General features: G+C 41.7%; 1 protein-coding gene across 1 annotated transcript in view; it reads left to right on the top strand.

Annotated features, from left to right (window-relative positions):
• The window catches only part of Slc9a9 (solute carrier family 9 member A9), a 535,118-nt gene that overhangs the window by 262,466 nt on the left and 251,780 nt on the right, over nucleotides 1–20,872 (top strand). Inside the window, exon 9 of the mRNA XM_032909913.1 lies at nucleotides 4,982–5,070. Coding sequence (XP_032765804.1) covers nucleotides 4,982–5,070 — 89 coding nt within the window. The remainder of the gene's footprint in view (nucleotides 1–4,981; nucleotides 5,071–20,872) is intronic.

A 20,872-nucleotide genomic window follows, 5' to 3' on the forward strand; every position in this document is an offset into this window, starting at 1 on the left:
GACTGAAAATAAGACATGCCCAGGTCAGAACTGTCCCACTTCTTCTGTGGTCCTTGTTCTGACCTCCTTCTAGTCTAAGCCACTTCTTCCTGATTCCCCTGATACTTTTTATCAATACCTATTCCAATCTTACGGAGAATTGAGAAGGAGAATGAGTTGAGGCCCTAGGATATAACGTCTCCTCTGCCTTGATGTCTTCCTAGTCCCAGTTCTAAAGGAGAAGATACATGCTAATATCATTTCTAAATGGCAAACGTGTTGTTGCGGATAGCAAATGTAACCGTCAGGACTAGGCAGAGTTACGGGAAGCACATACACACATAAGAGCTAGAGCTCTTAGGCCCCTGGTCCTGACTGAAGTCACTATCTGTCTGTCCTTTCTTTCTCTGAGATGTGTGCAGAGCTGGCCTGGAGATGCTGTAAAAGAAGGGAGGCAGGACATGCTTGCAGAAGTAGGGGGAAGAAGCACTGGTGAGGTACAGTCAGGCAGAAAGCAGAGAAGTGAACAGCAGAGGGGGTTGGTCCTCTGTGCGGCTCGCTAGTCCCCCCCATCTCTGGGGCTGCACCCTGACAGAAGCAGCCAGCACCCACAGGAGACTGTGGGATGTGATCTTTAGAGCCAGGATCACTGTCAAGAAGGAAGGTGGATTTAGAGCTAAGCCACTGATTGGTGGATAGCACAAAGCCCTTGGCCTCTTGTCTCTTACATGTGGTTGCCTGAAACAGCTAAATTTAAGGCTGCTGTGCAGAGCCTTACACAACAGTAACACAAGAACTACCTAGGTTACAAATAAAATGAGCATTAGAAAACAAAATTGTCCACTCTGAATTTGTTCTACGATGGGAAATTTTATGGATACTACAGTTCCTCCTTGCTCATGGAGGACATGGTTGAAGACCCCACCTATGCCTGAGTCCTGGACACTGCTTAACCTGCTAAGCCTAGTAAAAGATGAGACAAATGGACAATAAAACAGTAAGTTACAATAAATGCTTTTTTAAACAGAAGCATTTCTGGAATTTTCCATCAATTATTTTCAGATCGGAATTGATTGCAGATCATTGAAAACATAATGTGAAACTTCCAGTGAGAAGGGGTGGCTTAGGTGATAGCTAGATGAGACGGTTTCAAAGTGTGTTTGGCTTATAAAAGTCATTCTAATCATAGTAATTTATGTGATTCAATTAATTACCGGGCTATAGAATTATGATCATGTATGCTAATAGTAAAGGCCAAATCAACCTTGTTGCTTTACTTTAATTGCAACAGCAAGCTTCTGATCACATGATCTTCAAGGTTTGCCAGGCACACGATGTAGCCATACACAGGATTCTGAACATATTTAGTAGGGACGTTGTGTGTTAGGGTTCCACAGGAGGCAAGGAAATGAGAGACAGTGGAGTGAGAGAAAACTCTGCTCAGAGGATGAGAGGAGCTAGCTCAGATGTGGAATCACCACATCACATATCTCCTTCCCTGGAATATCAGGAATGGCAGCTACCAGATAAATTGGGATCACTTCAAGGCATGCACAGATGGCCTAACGTAGGCAGAAAAGCAAAGAAAGTTGGGGGAACATTGCATCTCAGCTGTCACTTCCGAGGTGACCAAGGTGACTTCAGTCCCTCATCCATTCCAGAGAGAGAATACTCAATTATTTACCAACAACATTCGAAAGTTCCCAGTGCTTCTTTAAGGATTAAGTGGCCAGAGATGTTCTTAAGCTCTGTTTCTGTGAGGAAGACAGAAAAACAGACAAGCACAGAAACCATTGATGATGGTAGAAATCATGGAGCGGGTGAGCCAAAGAGAAGGGTGGGGAATGACGAAAGGGTCAATTTTACAAAGCGATTAGGGGAGTTTGTCTGCTTATGTGACATCGGAGGAGATGCCCTGTCTTATTGCGTCCTGCTTCTCTGATAGGATGCCCAGGCACTGCTGGCACACCCAGAGGTAGAAGGGCAAAGTCGGAAATGGGGAGTCCTCAGTGGTTCCTGGTCTCCTCTCTGGGTACCTGGAAGAGGAAGTCAGGAACAGATCTGAAGTCTATCTTTCCCCTTGGAATATCTGCACTAGATGGAGAGGAGAAGGCTGAGAGGACAAGGTGGAGTCCGGGACAAGTAGAATCTGACTGGGAATGAGTGCCAAGAGTACCAGAGGGGCTAGAGGGGAGAAAGCCTTCCTCTGGAGTCTCAAGTGCCACTCTTTAGCCAAGGGTGTCCCTCTGGCAGTAGTTAATGAAGCAACTCTCTGAGAAGACTCTTGCTTGTGCCCGCTGGTTTATTTAATGGTGGAGGTAAATACACATACTTCACTAGGGTGATTATATACCTCTTGTGGGAAGGAATACCCAGGAATGGGAGGTCACTGGCTAAAAGCTCCAGGCTGTCTAGATACCTTCCTCATTAGCACGAAGAACTCCGGGTGTTATGGTAGGTGACTGAGTGCCCATGGTCCTCAGTATGGTACAGTGGTTACATGTTCCAGAGCAGAAACAGAGATAGGTAGGGAATGGTCCACTCCTGCTCTCAAATCTCTATGATTCCTTGGGTTTAATCTCATTCAACATTACCAGTTCTTAATGCCTATCTGGTAGCCTGGTCTCACACACCCTATAATACCCAAAGGGAGGAGGGAACCACACGGGTGTTTTGCACTGAGCATTCCCAATTCTGGATGCTCAAGGGCCTTGTGGCAGGATGTGTACTCAGGACCATGAGTCAGGAGGAAGTGTGTTAAAAATAAGGCCAGAGGGCTGTGGAGACGGAAGAAGGAACAGTGTTAGACTCTGGGAGTACATTACAGTGTTCTTGGCAGAAGACTCACAGGACCTGAGGGACCCACTGGGGAGGTACGGACTTCACCTAGAAAGACATTGCTGTCATCCAAGCTAAAAATGATGATTGTTTAGAAGAGGACATTATGGCGAGAGGAGCTGAAAGCGGTTGGGCTTGGCTAATAAATGCGACTGATGCTGTGCAGTGGGAGAAGGAAAAGGTGAGCCCAAATGCAGGACAGCAGGGAAAATAAGATACTATGCTGAACAGAGAGAGACAGCAAGCTGGGATGCTGATGCTGAGTCACCAGGAGTCTGAGCCTGTGCGCAAGGATAGAGCCATTCAGTAACCAAGAAGCAAGCAGGAGAGGAAACCAGCTCCCTGTAGGTGTCTGCCGCGCTGAACCCCTTCGACCCTGCAAAGGATCTTACCCATTCTTATTCTCAGAATAATCCACTACCCAGCACACTTGTGTGTTTATCCACATCCTCTCCAGAATAGCAATACATTGCTCAAGTGGTTTCTCAGTAAAGAGGGGTTCAGTGAACCCTCAATCAGAGGACTCCCCTGCAGACTTGAGATAGACGCATCATGATATTTTAAACAAACACAGAGAAACATTTCATATCCAACCAATATGAACCAATATGCCTCAACATCTTACCACACCTAAGTATTCCTGGTCCTGGTTGATTTTTGATAGAAACCCTGTGAAGAGTAATGTTAGGTATCTTCTTTCTTCCTTCCTTCCTTCCTCCCTTCCTTCCTTCCTTCCTCCCTTCCTCCCTTCCTCCCTTCCTCCCTTCCTCCCTTTCTTTTTTCTTTTTTGATTTCCTTAGAATTTCCCAAGACATGCTAAGAAACTAAAAACTGACCAAAAATCTCCAGAGACATTTATTAGATATATATTTCTTAACAAATTTTCCTGCTTGTTTTTTTTCTTTATCTAAAAATTTAAAACATAATGTTAAAAGAAATCCACAATGCAAACGAGTGGCTCTGTACTAGTATTATGTAAACATGTTTTAACAATATTTTATCTGATACCAACTTGAAAAATAACCACCGTGTAAATAAATGCATGCAGTTTTCATACGAAACAGCTCAGCCCTTTAAAATTCTTTATTTCAAGCTCATTTGAAATACCAGTATTCTGCTCACATAGTTCTATACTCTTAAGAATCATCAGCATTTAATTTATGAGTGTTTTTAGATCGAAAACCTCTGCTGCTTAAAATTCAGTTCAATCCCCTTGTTCTGAGTTGAGGAGTGTACTTATCTCCGATTCTTTTCCCCAAGCCCCACTCTATGCCCAATTTCCCATAATTAATCTAATCTTTAATCCAAAGTAGAGTGGAGCTCTCACTAAAGCCCACCCAGCCCAGGGACACTAACAGAGTGGCAGAGCCAAGGAACAAATAACACATTGGTCCTGTTGTTATTCTCTGTCCCCACATGCTATGTGGCATGTGTGATTTCATGTAGCATTTAATGCTCTAAGTAATGTGGTTTTAAGAAATGCTCCCTGCAGTGGACCAGGAATGGGCTGGTGGGAAGCACACAGGAAAAGACCACAGCCCTACCACCTTCCGGGAGTGAAGGGCTTGGGCAGAAGTGCTCCTTGGTGCTCAGTTACAAAAAGAGTGCGCAGCTTCGCCAGGGATGCAAAGAGGCACACGAGGTCTCTTTTCTGATACTTGGCACTCAGAAGCATTGGAAAGAGCATCAAAAGCCTTGTCCAGGTCTTAGGTTGGTGACTCATAGATTTAGTGGTAAATTATGGCACTACAGAAACCTTTCCAGGCTGCCCAAGGCACACAGTGGAAAGTGGATGTGCCAGCTACTAGAAAAGGCAGCTAAGTAGTTGGCCCTTGTTCTGGGTATTCCAGAGTAGACTCCCACATTTTTTTCTTCATGTTTTCAAGAGTAGCTTTTTCTAACTCTTGACTACAGCATCATTCCTCTCCAGGAAGAAACTACTTCCATTCTTAGTAAGATTAAGAATTAAGTATTACTGCTTAATACTTTTGTATAAGTTTCAATTCTAAGACCTCTTTCAAGCAAGTAGCAAGATTTACCTGGGCTTTGTTAACATGGTAATTACTGAGAGTTTTACCTCTCCTGATAGCAAGTCCATTTCCCAGCCCTGTCCATTGACTGGGGAGAGGACATTGGTTTTGATTGGTCTTCTTTTGGATTTCAGGCATAGTTGCTGTTCTCTTCTGTGGAGTCACTCAAGCACATTACACCTACAACAATCTGTCATCGGATTCCAAACTGAGGACCAAACAGGTAAAAGAAAAGCTCATGACTGGCTTTGTCTATTTCTTGGCGTAGTGGTTCTGTAGCCACGCTGACAGTGCATGTGAAAGGAATTTCATTAGTAAAGGAAAAAAGTACGCTTAAGGCTTCATTATAGGTTGGATATTTATAGAGTTTTTTCCCTCCAGGATAACCATTAACAATTCTCTTGGTAAGCAAAAATATAGTTATAATAGTCTCTCCCTCCTGAGAGATGGGAAGCAGAGACTGTCAGTCTGGAAGATGAAAGACCTATAGTCTGTAATAATTCATAGTCACTTACATCTAAAGGCTTTATAAAGTGCGTGACTGTGGGTAATTATCCAGAGAAGGAAAAGAAGAAGAATGTGGAAGCGATACTTGGTCATCAATTGAATGTTTTTATTTCAACTGCCCATTGCCAAGTGGGCTAAATATGTTTCCTTTAGCCTGAGGAAATATTGGAGTGTGTATCTGCAGAAAAACATACATAGACTCCTTCTACTAAGACCCACTTAGTCATTCTGTGCCAAGTACATCCTGAATACCAGGAATGCAGACAGAGGCTGAATGTGGCCTTTACTTCAAGGGGTAAACCCCTGGTAAAGGCTACAGACTAGGGTCAGGCATATAATAAGCACCCAACCCACAGTGTACCAGATATCTGGGACAAACAAATCTCAGGAGCGTTTGGGGATCATCCTATGAGGTCTTCTTCCATAGTGGGGGCTGGGGAAGTCAACCAGAAGTTTCCAGAGACAATGCCCAATCTGGAGCAAGGAAACAAAAGTAAAGAGATACCAAGTCAGATGTAGTAAAGGAAGGAGAGTATTTAAAGGGGTATGTGATACCAAGGAATTGTCACAGTCAAAGTCCCTTAGAGAATTCACTGATGCTCTGTAGATGGATTTATAGTGAACGCACAAGTAGGGAGAAGCTGGGTCATGTGAGGAATGAAACAATACAGGCAGCCTCAGGCTAAGAAAGATCACTCATATGTGCTTTAGGAAGGGAGTTGAACTTCATCCTTAAACTAGTAGAAAGCAGTGGTTCTCAACACTCCCAATGTTGAGACCCTTTAATGCAGTTCCTTATGTTTTGGTGACCACCAACCATAAGGTTATTTTCTTAGTACTTCATAACTGCAATTTTGCTACTCTTATGAATCATTATGTAAATATCTGAACAGCAAGATATCTGATATGGGCTCAGACCCACAGGTTGAGAACCACTGGATTAGAATTACCAGCAGGAATCATTGCCACAAAGCTATGCAGTCCAGAAAATGGGGACAACAGTGTTGGTGTGATTAGCTCTTTATAGGGGAAAATATGTTCTCTCTCTCTCTCTCTCTCTCTTTCTCTCTCTCTCTCTCTCTCTCTCTCTCATTCTCTCTCTCTCTCTCTCTCTCTCTCTCTCTCTCTCTCTCTCTCTCTCTCTCTCTCTCCATTTCTGGTGGTTTTCTGGCAATCTTTGCTATTGTTCCTTGGTTGACAGATCATTCTGATGGGTACCTTGTTCACGTGGTTTTCCCAGGTGCCAGCCTATCTCTAAATTTCTTCTTTTGATAAGAACATCAATCATATTGGCTTAGGCCTAACCTACTTTGACACAACATCATTTGAACTAATTACATCTACGGTGACCCTAATTCCTAGGGTCAATTTCTGGAGCACTAAGGATTAGAACTGTGACACATAAATCTGGGGGAGGGATGCATAACTCTGCTCAAAAAGGGGTTATTAAAGTATTTAAAGCAGACTAATTTTAGGATAATTGGTGCTTCGTTTTAGGATGCTCATTCTGGTAGATGTGAGGAAAAAGTACTTAGACAAGTTAGCTTTAATATTTAGTGGCAACAACAACATAATCTGGCCGTGCAAATAACATCCAGCAGGATGCATTTGATTTGCATATCTACAAGTGTCCACCATTTTGATTGGCAGGCTTGGTGGTCTTTACATGGAAAGAGCTTGTTTGCATGTTTGTGGATTTGTTAGGGTGTGTGTTCCAGTATTCACTTCACCAAGGCCCCCTTTCGAGTGCCACATGCCTTTCATTCTGTGAGTACTGAAACAAGTCCATTTCAATCCCAAGCTTGTACCACCTTTCCGAATCGCTTTATATAGCTCAGTACAACACAGGAAGTAACTGACCAACATGCAGTGAGTAAGCCTTGCAGTACTAAATGGCCAGGACTGTGGCTGTAGGACATGATGAGGAACTGGACTCAGTCATGAGATCTATCCAAAACACAAAGGCAGGCAGAGAAGCCAGAGACATCTCCTGTGATGCTGGCAGTGGGCACAGGGAGAATAAAACAACATCCAAGCAAAATCTCAAACTGGCCACGAGTTCCTGCAGGCTTAGGGGGGACTCTGCAGTGGCTGAGACTGGTTTTCAGCCCCATCTGTCACACCTCAATCTCATCTTGTCCTCACTGTGTCCTCTGAGACAGGGATTCTGCAAGGCTACCCTTCCCCCGCTCTCCCTTCACTTCAGGTAGATGCTTTAGAAACATCATAAAACACAATTTCTCACCTCTCGACAGCCCTCAAGTAAAACAGAAATAAATAAGCCAAAATCCTGATACTAATACCCAGAAACCTCCAATTCCAGGATGTTTTAAATTGTAAAGACTGGTAGCATTCTCCAGGGCTTTAAGGGAAATGTCTTGGGCTGTTTTTTTCCTGAGCTTTTTCTGGTTCTCTCAGCATTTGTATTCCGGGAGGCTGAATCCTGTTTAGGGACTTGCACTTTTAAGTCGCGCTATCTAGACCGCTCAGCAGCACTTCAAAGATAACTCGTCTGAGGGTGAGACAGCAGACCAGCACCTAGGGGAGACAAAGCCCAAATCAGTGCCCTGCAGCCTTCTGTTCTCCCTCCGAATGTCATGAGGAGCACTCACTGACAGGCTCCCAGTTCAACTCACAGCACTCTCCCTCCTAAAGAAAGAGGTTTCTACAAGCTTACTCTTTAATATCCAGATAACCGCACACTCCAGACCCTCGCTCCCTAACTGGCTTCTGCCTAGACGAAGCAGGGGCTTAATAAACACTGATTCTTTTCCACTGTCTTCTCCTGGCTCTCTTCTTTTCTTTGAACAGTATCTATTATTTCTAATTCACTTTCCTCCAATAAATATGCATACATGCATATCTATATATGCATGCATAACTAAGTATATATATATGTATATATATATGAGAAAATATGAGAGCATATGTACTCATCCACGTCTGCTCAAGGTAGCAAGAGATGTTCCAATTCCACATGTGAGCTGGAGACTCACTATAAGTTGTACAGAATCCCTGTGGTATGGGTTACAGATGTGGCTATCACATCCCCACTGAACCTGAGGATGCTTTGGGAAATATAATGTGACATTGCATGGCTAGCGGACACAGTATCCCTTCCCATACTGTGTCCATAATGCCAACAGGAAGAGCAGGTGTCGAACCTCTTTGCCTCTCTCTCCAGGACCATGTAATGGGAAAGTACGAAGTTAACAAGGGAATCCTTGAGGGGAATCTACATAACTCAATGTTGTGTTATAAAATTTAAAGGTGATGCAATTTTAAAGGAGTTTTACCCATCAACTTTGTCTATTCCAGTTAATCAAATAGCTATATCTGAAAATAAAGGCTTTTGAAAATTGTATGTTGTTTGAGAATTAAAATGCCTTTTCAAGAATTACATTTTCACTTTCAAAATATGTTTTGTAAAACGACTGTCCTTTACATGTTAAGTGCATTATTTTCTTTCTTAAGCCTGTGGCATGAAAAACCACCCAGCCTTTCCATGTCTTAGGCACCAAGGAACATAGTGACCCCGTGCTACGGCCATGGGAAGGAGTCACAGAATCAGTTGTGACACACCTTATTAAGGAGCTTGTGAACAGGACAGCAATTCCTTCCCCCACTGGGCATGATGTGTGAAACTGTTTAGCAGGTGAACAAGTCTTGTGAACCTTGCCTCTGGTCCTAAACTCCACAAGCTAGTAGGGATATTCGAGGTGAACATCCACTCATAGCAGCCCCCAAGAAAACCTGCATGGGGCCACTCACAAGAATCCCAGCCTGACTCTGCCCTTCTTCCCTCCACAATCCTCCCCAAGCCAGGTTTTTCCATCAACTAATTACAAGGTTTTTCCTTGACGGAGGCTCACTTGCAAAACCTTGTAATTCCAAGCCGTTCATTTTTACTAGAATTTCTAGATCCTTTCTCATAGTTCCCACTTAAAATCATTTCTACCAGATATGTATGCAGCTAAGAAATTACTATTCATTAACACATCCAAAGTACTCATTTACTTTGTATATACCTTTCTACCTAAGAGATAGCTCCTTTGACTATCACTAATTACCTTTATTCATTAACTAACATTTTAGAGAGCCTTTTAAACCAGGCACCACTCAAGGTACAAGTAATATAATAGACTAAAAGGATTCTTTCGTAGACAAGCTTTACAGTAGTCAAGATAAATGACACTAGATTATGTATTTACAATAGTCATGAAGTCAGTAGAAGAACAAGAAGTGGAGATAGGAGATTGGAGTTTGTAATTTTTCAATAGGTTAGCCAGACAAGTCCTTGGCAAAAAAGATACTTTAAGGGGATGGAAATGGGAACCATATTAATATTTGGAGTAGAAGTCTTTAGAAATTGAGAACAGCTGATAACAAGAGCAAAAGGACAAACATGGCTGGAAGAGAGGGAATTGAAGAGCATCTGATAGTAACAAGGACTAAGAGAGCATCTGAATGAGATTAGAGAAACAGAGGCTCTACTTCCTATAGGTGTGTAGGTACACCTGACTCGGTAGCAGAGGTGTCATTCATTAGTCAGGGAAGGCTGTGTGACTAAAGGACACTCAGGCACCTGTGCTGACTCTCTCACTTGGGCTGTGTATTAGGCCGTGAAATGGAGTTGTAGTATCACCAGCTGGACATAGTATAGTCCTTACCATCCAGAAGAATCCTCTAGGCCAAGTGTGCAATGTTGGAAGTAAACAGCATGTAGCTGACATTGAGAGATTGGGGCAAGTCTTAGGTCACTAGGGATATGCCCTTGAAGAGGACTATGAAACCCCGGGTCTCCTCTTATTTCTCCTTTGCTTCCTGACCATGGGGTGAATGGTTTTACTCCATTACACAACTCTTTGATGTGTTGCTCTACCACAGGACTAGTACAACAAAACCAATCAATCCTGAGCTACACCTTCAAAGCTATGAGCTAAAGCAAATTCTCTCACTTAAAAAAATTAATTGTCTCAAGTTTGTTGTCACGGTCAGTAGGAAAAAGAGAGGCTGGGACAGTATCCTCTCCTAGAAATCAAAGGGAGACACGAGATCATTAAGGAATGTAGTGAGTTCTTCCAATAGTGATGAAATGTCAAGGAAAATAGAAACAGTGATACCATAGGCTGGCAGAATGGTACGGTCAAACCCAATCAAAACAGGTCTAAGACAGACAAGGAAAGAAAGGTAAGCCTAATGGTGTATAGACAAGGCTTTCAAAGGAATTCTACTGCAAAGGGGACCAGCAAAATGGATTGAGTAGCTGGCTATAGTGGCCAAAGAGGGGAATTAGCAGTCCTTGTGTGTGTTGGTGAGCGATGTGGAAAAGAGATGACCAATCAGAGGGTTTGCCGTATCTTCTCAGGGGCAAACTTCAGCCTCAGACTTTCTGATGCTGTGGTTCCAATGATTTGACCTCTTATTAAATGCTTGTCACTAGTAGGTAGAAGGGTAACAGTTAACATCACTTGTTCAACAGGCTTACATGATTGGCATAGATAAGTGGACATACGCTTGGTGTCCTAGTTACTGTTCCATTACTGTGAAGAGTTGCCATGACAAAGGCAAATCTTATAAGAAGAAACTTTTAATTAGGGGTTGGCTCACAGTTTCCGAGGTTTTTCTTGTCATTGCAGGGAAGCATGGTGGCAAGCAGGTGGGTGCTGGAGCAGTAGCTGAATGCTACATCCTGATCTATAGGCAGAGAGAGAGAGACACTGGGCCTGGCATGGGCTTTTGAAACCTCAAAGCCCACCACACCTCCTCTAACAAGTTCACACCTACTCAAAAAGGCGACACCTAGTAATCTTTCTAAACCTTTCAATAAGCCCCACTCCTTGGAGACCAGGCAGTCAAATATATGCTCGTATAGGGTCGGGGGCCTTCTTGTTAAACTATCACATTTGGCTAGCTTTATCATACTTTGAATTGATTCAGACATTATTTTTTTTTCTTAAATTTCCTCTATCGTATTTGAAAATCCACCACTTTGAGTGCATTTTCCCATCTTAATCAGAATGTGGTTGGGTTGGACGCACACGCTTTCACGTGTTTGCTTTCGGAAAGGCAGATTCCTTGTCAAGTGTTTATGGGCAAACAATGGCACCTTCATTAGAGCATTCTTTCCAGATGCTTACTTCACTCCCACTCCCCTACCCCAGATGATATTTTTAGTGTTTATTGCCATTGAATGGGAAAGCAGCAATGCAAATCCAAATTTAAATTTCCAATAAAAAGAGACAATGGGAGCTAAATTGAATGTGCTATGCATGACTTTGCAGGAAAATTCAAACAAAGGGTCTGGAATATGAGAGAAGCAAGATGATAGTCAAAAGGATGTTGGATTAGAGGTCACCAAGTGGGGTCTGCTGCAGGACCCTGGACACTTGACCCATGTGACCTTCAGTGTTTTCGCTTTAAAATGAATCATTAAGCTGAATGTGTTGTCAAACATGTTTCTAGCATACTATTCTGTGGACCACTGAGCATAAGGTTCACACACATACTTGGTTTCTTCTTTTAAACTTCAGTCGGGGAGGGACAACTTGCTTATTGTGACAAGGCATGGAGGTGGGATGAAGGGCTGAAGCTGCCAAATTGAATTCATGATTGAGGCAATCCAAAATAACATCATTAGTTCCCACTGGGAAGAAAAACTTCATCCTGAGAATTGGATGGTTCTTTGTGAAAAACATTTCTGAGCTTGAACCAAAGCAGGTGGTTGCAAAGGCTTTCCCAAAGCCTGCTGGTGTCTGCAGCAGACGGCAGACAGCATAAACCTCACACTGAGGGCGCCCAGGATCTCGGACTTGAACAAAAAGACTTTTCAGTGTTTTCATTTTGAGCATGTTCTGAACATGTACTAAGCATGACAGACAAGATAGAAACCTGGGAAACAAAGGCAAACAAGGCAGTGATTCCCCTTAGGAGTTACTAATATAGGATAGGTCCATACATGGTGGATCTGCCCTATATTAGCATCAATTAACACAGAGGGAGGCCCATGTTCTAGGAGTGAGAGGACTAAATTGCTTACTCAAGACAAGGTGATCCTGAGAAGCTAATTTAGAACTTGGGGAGTTGAAGTTTGGTTCTAATGGTAATCAGAAGATTATATAGATATATACATGGCATAGAAGCAAAGAGAATTAAGTAATTAAAAGCATAACACAGAAGTTACTAAGACAAAGCAGCCAATGCCATATGTAGGAGCCGCAAGCCTTCAGCAAAGTAAGGAGAGGGTGTGTCTGACTGCTGGAGTACACATAGATGAGAGAACAAGAAAGAGGCATGTGGGAGAGAGATAAAATGAGAAGGTAAACTCAGAGGGACCTTGTAGTTCTCACTGGACTGTTCTGGACAACACTACCCAATTAGACTGATGACTGCTAAGACCTTTAGACTCATGGAGGATAAGAATCAGATTGATGACATTATCGAGGAAAGTTTTAAGTGTTAGTTATGAGCAATGTGGTTATTGATCTTAACACAGCACGCTCTTATAATAAGCCACTCATCCAAATACTATTTAAATTTACTTCAGCCTTTGGAGACTCCAGACTCTTCATCTCTTAGGATGGTTGGCCTGTAAGAAAGGTTTATGGAAATTCATTATTTGGCTTTCGCCTTGGGCTTAGGTGCTCAATAAAACCTTACTGAATTAATAAGTAAATTAATGAATAACGGGATTATGACCATGAACATTCCAAGATAAAAATTAGAAAGGAGGAACAATATGTGCTAATTAATGATTTCTTTAATTCTGGTAGCATGCATTAATTTAAATTTAATGAGGTGGCTGCATAAGGCTAATGTCTAGGGTAATCCAGAGGCATGGAGAGAAGGATCAAGTTCAGTTCTTTTACTTACTGTGTCTCCTGCAGCGTGTCTCTCTCTGCCTTATTGATTTGCATTACAGTGGTCTTGGATTATGGTTTTGTGCATTTTCCCCCCTTCAATGCGTTAACAAAAGCAGTCAGGATTCATGCCAGTTACCTGTTCTGAGACAGTTGAGGGAGAGCGAAGGGGGGAGCAACAATGCCCGTGCTTCCCTGACTTCTGAGAAGATCAAAGATATCTACAGAAAGCATAGAATTGCCTTTATTTTTGACTCTAATTACATTTCTTTTGTCAGGATTCCTACCACTTTTCTTCTCCTCTTCATTCAGGGTACCTTTAAAATATTATCCTAGGAGGGCTGAATTTATAAATGATGGCAAAGTGTTTAAATTTCTCTGTAGCTGAGCTGGTGATTCCTTTCAATGAAACTCATTATATTGTACAAAGGACATTTAGTAGTTTGACTAATAAGTGGACCCTTTCAAATGCTAATGACAGCGAGGCTCCCACATCAAAGCAAGAACACACTGTACTGTACTTTCAGTGCCCAGAATGTCTGTGAACCCCTAGTCCAGAAGCTTTTTCTCTGCAGTCGGCATAACAACAGGGGCCACAGATGGCCATTTGGAACCCCAGTGAGTTCTCTCTGTGTTCTGAGCACTGGATCCCAAGGGACAAGGAGGATAAAGATACCTAAGACACAAACCAGGGGCCATGCTTCCCTTGAATTTCTTTTCATGGAAATGTTCTTCTCCTGTGGAAAAGCTATAGTCAGGGTATAACTGCCCAAATGATCTATCCTGGTCTATTAACCTCACATCTGTGTTTGTTGATAATACATAACATACCATTATAGCTGGGAATTTCACGATTTAAAAACCAAAGAGGCTGAGAGCTGGATAGGGCTATGAAAATAAACTTTGAAGTTACACACACACACACACACACACACACACACACACACACACACACCTCACCATTCATCCATCTCTCCTTTCACCTTTAGACAACAAAAAAATACCATCAACAATGCTTAAATAGCAACCCATAAATATTTATAACCCATACTCTTGTATGATTATATCAGATTCCATGCAAAATGAGAGAAAATGTATCTGAATAGAGTTTAATCCATCAACTGTCCTGGTCCCTATTTGATGACATTTAAGACAGATGGTTACCCATTATTACCTTAAAATTTCTAAGGATGGTAGTGGCATAACCCCCTTTAATGGCTCATTTATACTTTTATCATCCTACTTATAAGGACAGGTATGAAGGACTTTAGAATCATAATAGCATTTGAGGATGATAAATGGAAATGACTGTAATTTTTCTATACATTTTAATTAAATTTTATTGATGCAGCACAGAAAACATCAAGGCTGAATGCATATGCCCAAGTGTGTGTTTATTGAGAATGTGGCCAAATTTCAGGCTGCCATTTCCTTGATGGCCTTGAAGGACCTACAGAATGTAATTAACAGGAAGCCTCTGTCTCATTCCTTCAGGAAAGAGATTGACTTGCTTCTAGAAACGTGGCTCTAAAGTCCAAAAAACAATCCTATCAGAGACACTATGATCTGGAGCCCTGGATACAATGCCTGAAAGGGACTTTGGTCTTAGGAAAGTCACTTGAACACCTGTGCTGTTTGACACCAAGGTTGGGGTTAGAGGGTATTCAAATCCCATCTGGTCTCAAGGGAGAACAGAATAGAAGGTAGTGGGTCTGTTCGAGACAGAGCACCAGGCAATGAGCTATTCATTGTGGCTGCATTTCCCTTTTTGTTCCAAGATGTTAAGACCTATGAGTTGAGACATGTGTCTTTCCCTGTATCGTGTTGTGCCTTGCCCAAGTCAAATTAAACACTCAAAAGTAGCGGGAAACAGACTTCTGATGAAAATTAAAGAAAAAAGTGTTGATCCTGTTGTCACTGTGAGACTCTGTGGTCACAGAACTTTATACTTCCACAGAGACTGGTGAAAACAGAGTCACAGAGACGTCCTTCTGCATAGGGTTATTTTGGATTGCCAGAAAAACGACATTTTGCTCAGCTCTTGACTTGCCTTTCTTTGCAAAAGATGCCATGCTTATGATTCTGGGGGCTCTGACACTTGATAGAGCAGATCTCCAGACCACTAGGAACATGCAGGCTGGGAAGGCTTCATGGCCAGCACTTTGAATGGAAGTGGCAGTGGGTCCAACTGCTGAGCTGTGACACAGCAGGTTTCCAGATAGCTAGTAAGAAGCTCTAGGTATGGGGTCTTCCCTAGGATGGGAAGAGAAACTGTGTCTTAACTTTTTATGTCCTAATGCAAGTCTTCTCAAATGGTGGTCTGTAGGCTGATTTCGGAGTGATTCATTTTTATGACACTGCCTGTACTCATTTCTGGCATAAATTAATAATTTATAGCACCGTCTTAGGGAAACACCATCATTCTCCCCTTCTGTGCTGATTTATAGCTGGGCTTTATGTCTTGCTCTTAGAGCACAAGGTTGAGATCTATATGAGAATTTTGATTCATCTAAGTATTCAAAGAATGAAAAGTTTGAGCCCATCCAGAGAAAAGCAGTCTGATTTTAAGAGAACATTTCTTTCCCTTAAAAATCACTACTGGGTGCTTCCTGGAATGGATGTACTGTTTGTGGAATTCCTACATACCGGATTGTTAAATATGGCATGCTTTAAGGAGTTTCTCTACATTAAAGGCAGGAAACACCAATTAAAGTCTCTAGAACATTCATAGCCTATATAATGTGTTCAGACCTGCTTGCTGATTTGCCTGACTTCTAGGACACCCAAGAGAAATAATCTGAATTTCATTCATAATTGAAGTTCAAATATTTATAAATTAATATCTAAAGAAAGAGCCTTGAGAGGCAAATCCCTAAAAATGGAAAGGACTATCACATAGCCCGAGGGCCAGCATCCTCTTGTAGGATGAACTTGACCACCCCAGCTCTCTCACCTGCTGGCAGACCTGTATTATGCCAACAGTGACTAATACTTTGGGTGCAGGGTTAGGATGGGAATAGAGGCAGAATAGTTTCATCAGAAATGCAGATGTCTCTACTGGAACTTAATCTTTTCAGGATCCTAGAAAAAGAAGAAAAGTAGAAATAATTTGAGCAAGTGTCCAAAGAACAGAAAAGGATTATTTCCAAAAAAATTAATACATACACACACACACACACACACACACACACACACACACACACAAATACACACCAGGGTTTTTTTTTTCTTTTTCTTTTTTCTTGTTCTTTACTATTTAACCAATCTTATTTTATTCTTTTCTAATTGCATTTGTATTTACATTTTAAATGTTATCCCATTTCTAGGTGTCCCCTTCAGAAACCCGCTATCTCCCACCCCACCCCCCTGCTTCTGTGAGGGTGCTCCCTCACCCTCCCACCTCTACTCCTTCCCACCTTCCTGCCCTGGCATTCCCCTACACTGGGGCATCAAGCCTTGACAGGACCAAGGGCCTCTCCTCTCACTGATGCCCAACAAGGCCATCCTGTGCTACATATGGGAATGGAGCCATAGATAGATCCAGCCCTGTGTTCTATTGGGATGGTGGTTTAGCCCCTGGGAGCTCTGGGGCGTCTGGTTGGTTGATATTGTGTTCTTCTTATGAGGTTGCAAACCCCTTCAACTACTTCAGTCCTCTCTCTAACTCCTCCTTTGGGGACCCTGTTCTCAGTTCAATGGCTGGCTGTGAGCATCCACCTCTGTAAGAACCATACCATACATGGCAAAGACAAGAAGGCAGGAAAATATGGCTTAACATGCCAGAAGCAGAAATAGCAGGTGCCCCAAGGAATGAGGCAGTCCTGGAATTGCAAGTGACAAGCCACGATGAGTGTAGGTGGAAGCTCGGGGTGACATCTGGACAAGCTGGGGCCAGCTACAGTTCTGTGGGTGGGAGAGCACCACCAGAGCACAGAGGCAGGCGATGCCTTACTGATGACAAGGGATATTTCAACTCTCTTAGAAACTGCTAACATGGAAAAATGTTCACGAATTCCAGGTACCTAGACCTCATGCCCAGGACTTCTGATTTATTTAGTCTAGACTAGGGCATGGATGCAGCATAAATTCTACTTAAGTAATTCTGATGAATGACAGCATAGAGAAACTAGAAGATGCTGAGCTTTACATGGATGGGTTGACTGGGATCCTGCTGGCTGGCAAGTGGAAAAGGTTTTGAACCAGTAACCAAAGTAAAAATGTCTGTGTGTTGGTAAAGAGCGGCTACATACTGGTGGGCTTTGGGTAGCAGTCCTCAAACCAGGCTATAGCATGGAAACACCCAGAGAATATATTTTGAAAACCTATATGATTGATGCCACTTTGAAGATTCCGATTTATTGGGTCTGAAGTGCAGCCTCAGAGGCTGACATTTTTTAATATCTCTCCCTGGTGTGGGGAGGCAGCACACAAGAAGCAGATAGAAAGGACACAGGAGTCAATAAGAAACTCCTCCTTTGGGGATTCTATAAATACTTAAGAAAAAAGAAACCTGCTAGGGATTTTATGTTCTGTGGGAGTAGGTGGAGACTAGGAGACACCAAGATTTGAGTGTTTGTATAAATGCATATATTTTCGTAGGTAGGATGATTCCAAGAGATCACCAAAATAAGTATTCCACGGTTCTCAGCTCTGGAAAGGCAATGCCACTGCCAAAGCCCAAATCCACAAAATCCTTTTGGAGGTGACTTGTCCACCTCCTCAAAAATCACTTGGAGGCTTCCCTGATGAGCCGCAGACCCACGGTAGCCATTGCAGCACGTGCAGCTGTCCTACTGTAAAAAATTAAATCTCTTTTTATGCATTCTAACCTTGTTCAATATCAATTGTTTTTTATTTGGAAAATATTGGTCATTCATTGTCTTAATATTTAATTAAAATTAACCTCTGAACTCTTGGGACCCCAACCACTCATCTACATGACATTAGCGCTTGTTCACCAAACGGGAAACTGGAATGTGAGAAGGGGGGATCGTTCGCATGACACTACATAGTGAGTAGAAACACCGGGGAAATGAGATTGGGACCAATTCTACGGCCAGTGCCTTCCCACTGCGATTGGGCCTTTCCTGTCTTCAGCTTAGGAATCAAGAGCGTCTCTTGTGTTCTAGCTCTTCCTTCACAAATACATTTGGAAAGGTGCTCAGTGTTGATTCTACAGGGACCCTTTTATCCGTATACTGTGCTACCTATTCTAAACCTAGAAAACAGTAAAATATGTCCCCTTCACCTAGAACTACTTGGTACCCCAAAAAGCAGCATTTCTCGGACTCAGTACTCTCGAGGCTTCAGAGACTAAACTCTAATCTGCAATTTTGTCAGCTAAGCATGAAATATTTCTTAAGTGGAAATGATTGCAATTAGCATTCTACCCATATGTGATTTAGGACAATGCTTTCTGTGACTGTTTCTTAAACGTGAAGGCACACGAGTGTCTCAGAACTACAGAAAAATAGAATGTTTTATATATAATGAGGTAAATGTTCAAAGAAGACTAAAATGTGTGTTTAAGGTTATAATTCATGTGCAAGTGTTCTGTAAGTTCCTGTTGCATATTTGAGAATCTTTAACACTCTCAAGAGCCCTCATTCTCAAGATATTTTGTTGCACTCAATGAATACCTCTCCACAAAGAGAACCTTTGTCTGACAAGTTATAAGTACTCGGAAGCCCCATTGTCGGCAAAGGAATGTATTCAAGGACTCAAAAACAGATAAAGAAAACCCAGATCCCAAAATCATATTTAAAAACTCCAAGAAAAGTCTCTCAGTGATCTCTAATGTTAAGGAAAAACAAAATTTTAAAGGATGCGAATTCATTAATAATGTCCAGTTGGGCATGAAAATATACCTCCCCTTTGTCCTGGCTGAGAGCAATAGGATATAACAGAATCAAGGTTTCTACTTCTCCTTCTGCTGAGAAACAATTTGTACTAGCACATTTCGTGATATGAAAATTATCCCAATTCCGTGAGAGAACATTAGTATTTTAAGCTGTCTTTAAGACTTTCTCTAATCTCTGTGTTCATAAATGGCTCAGTTTTACATATATTAAAAAAGATATACGTAAAGTAATGTAGATCTCTCTGCGATGCATATGTAAGTTATATGGGGTACCTTGTCAGCACTGTGAGTACATATGAGTGATTCCTCGGCCATACGTTATGATGTGAGTGTTGACCTCCAGGAGTTATGGATCAGATCTATCTTTCAGAACAAAGGTGGTTGCTTTTCTATTGTTGACACAAATGTTCTGATGAGTAATGGATTCAAAGCAATGTTTTCTTATCCTTTTTCAATACCTCTGAACCCAAGAACATGAGAAGAAAATCCTTAATTTTAAATTGCATTGAAAATTTCAGCTCATGATACAAGCAGGCAAAATCTGACTTTATGAAGGTGTTTTGTTTTTTGTTTTGTTTTTTGTTTTTTGTTTTTTTTACCAAAATGTCACATGTGTCATTAGCTTCTCAGTGACTTCAGTAAGGACGGTGACTCAAAGGAACTGTCAGGGTAAATGAATGTCATTTTTCTCAAGATATATTTTTTCTGTCATTGCCTACTATCAAAACTCATTGACCAGTGTTGTCATATGTGAAACCATTAAGTCAATAAATAAACCCTGAAATCAGCACACATAAAACTTGGGTGGGTTCCAGGCTCCAACCTCTGCACCATTGCTGTTTCCTGAGAGTAAGCAGAAACAGGACCAAAATGCTACAGAACTTATCATGAGCCAACGATAGATCGTCCTGTTGAAATATTCCTGCCACAGGCATCCAAGAACAAGGACCCAACCTGGGGAGGGCACACAGTGCTCCTGGGGAAATGTAGTGCATGGTTCTGGGGAAATGTAGTGCATGGTTCTGGGGAAATGGCAGTTTCTTTGACAAGTTCAGGCTCCAGATGACCATTTTAATAAAGACCACTCTAAGACACTCATATTTCACCCCGAGACTTCAAAAAGTCATATCATGTTCATAGTTCTGTTCACTGAAAGATACATGTCATTTAAAGTCATTTAGAAGTTGTTTCAAAGATTCTAAAAAGAACCTATGCGTCTTTTTTATTTTTAATTGTGCATCTTTCTGACTTCTAGATTTTCATGACCCCAGAAACATCAGGTTTAATTCCTATGAGCTGGTCTTGCCTCTTTATGTATTGAATGATAACTGAACCAATTTTCAAATATATATATACATATATATATTTATAGTGGGTTTATTTTCATAAATAGAACTGTTTGAAGTGAATCTGGGCAAGGTGGTTATTATGCTCTGATTGTAACTGTATGGACTCTCTAATAAGAAAAGCAGTTACCACAGCTTTGTGAGTTATTACGACTTGTGAAATATGACTCGATTTATTTATTGGTGCTTTATGTTAGAATTTGGATTCTATTTCAGACAATATGCTAGGTGGATTGCACTCAGACATTTATTCCATTACAGAGAGATCTACAGTATTATTTTTTGAAAAATATACATAATAACTCTTCATAAATGTTCACCTCATTAACTAAGAAATGCCATTTCACTCCAGCTATAAAGACCTTTCCCTGACAGAGGCATATTCACGGCAATGGCCTAGTTGAAATCTTTTCTCCCACTCTCAGACATGTTTTCTTTTTTTTTAAATCCCTT

This window comes from Rattus rattus, chromosome 8, assembly GCF_011064425.1.
Source record: "Rattus rattus isolate New Zealand chromosome 8, Rrattus_CSIRO_v1, whole genome shotgun sequence".
NCBI lineage: Eukaryota > Metazoa > Chordata > Mammalia > Rodentia > Muridae > Rattus > Rattus rattus.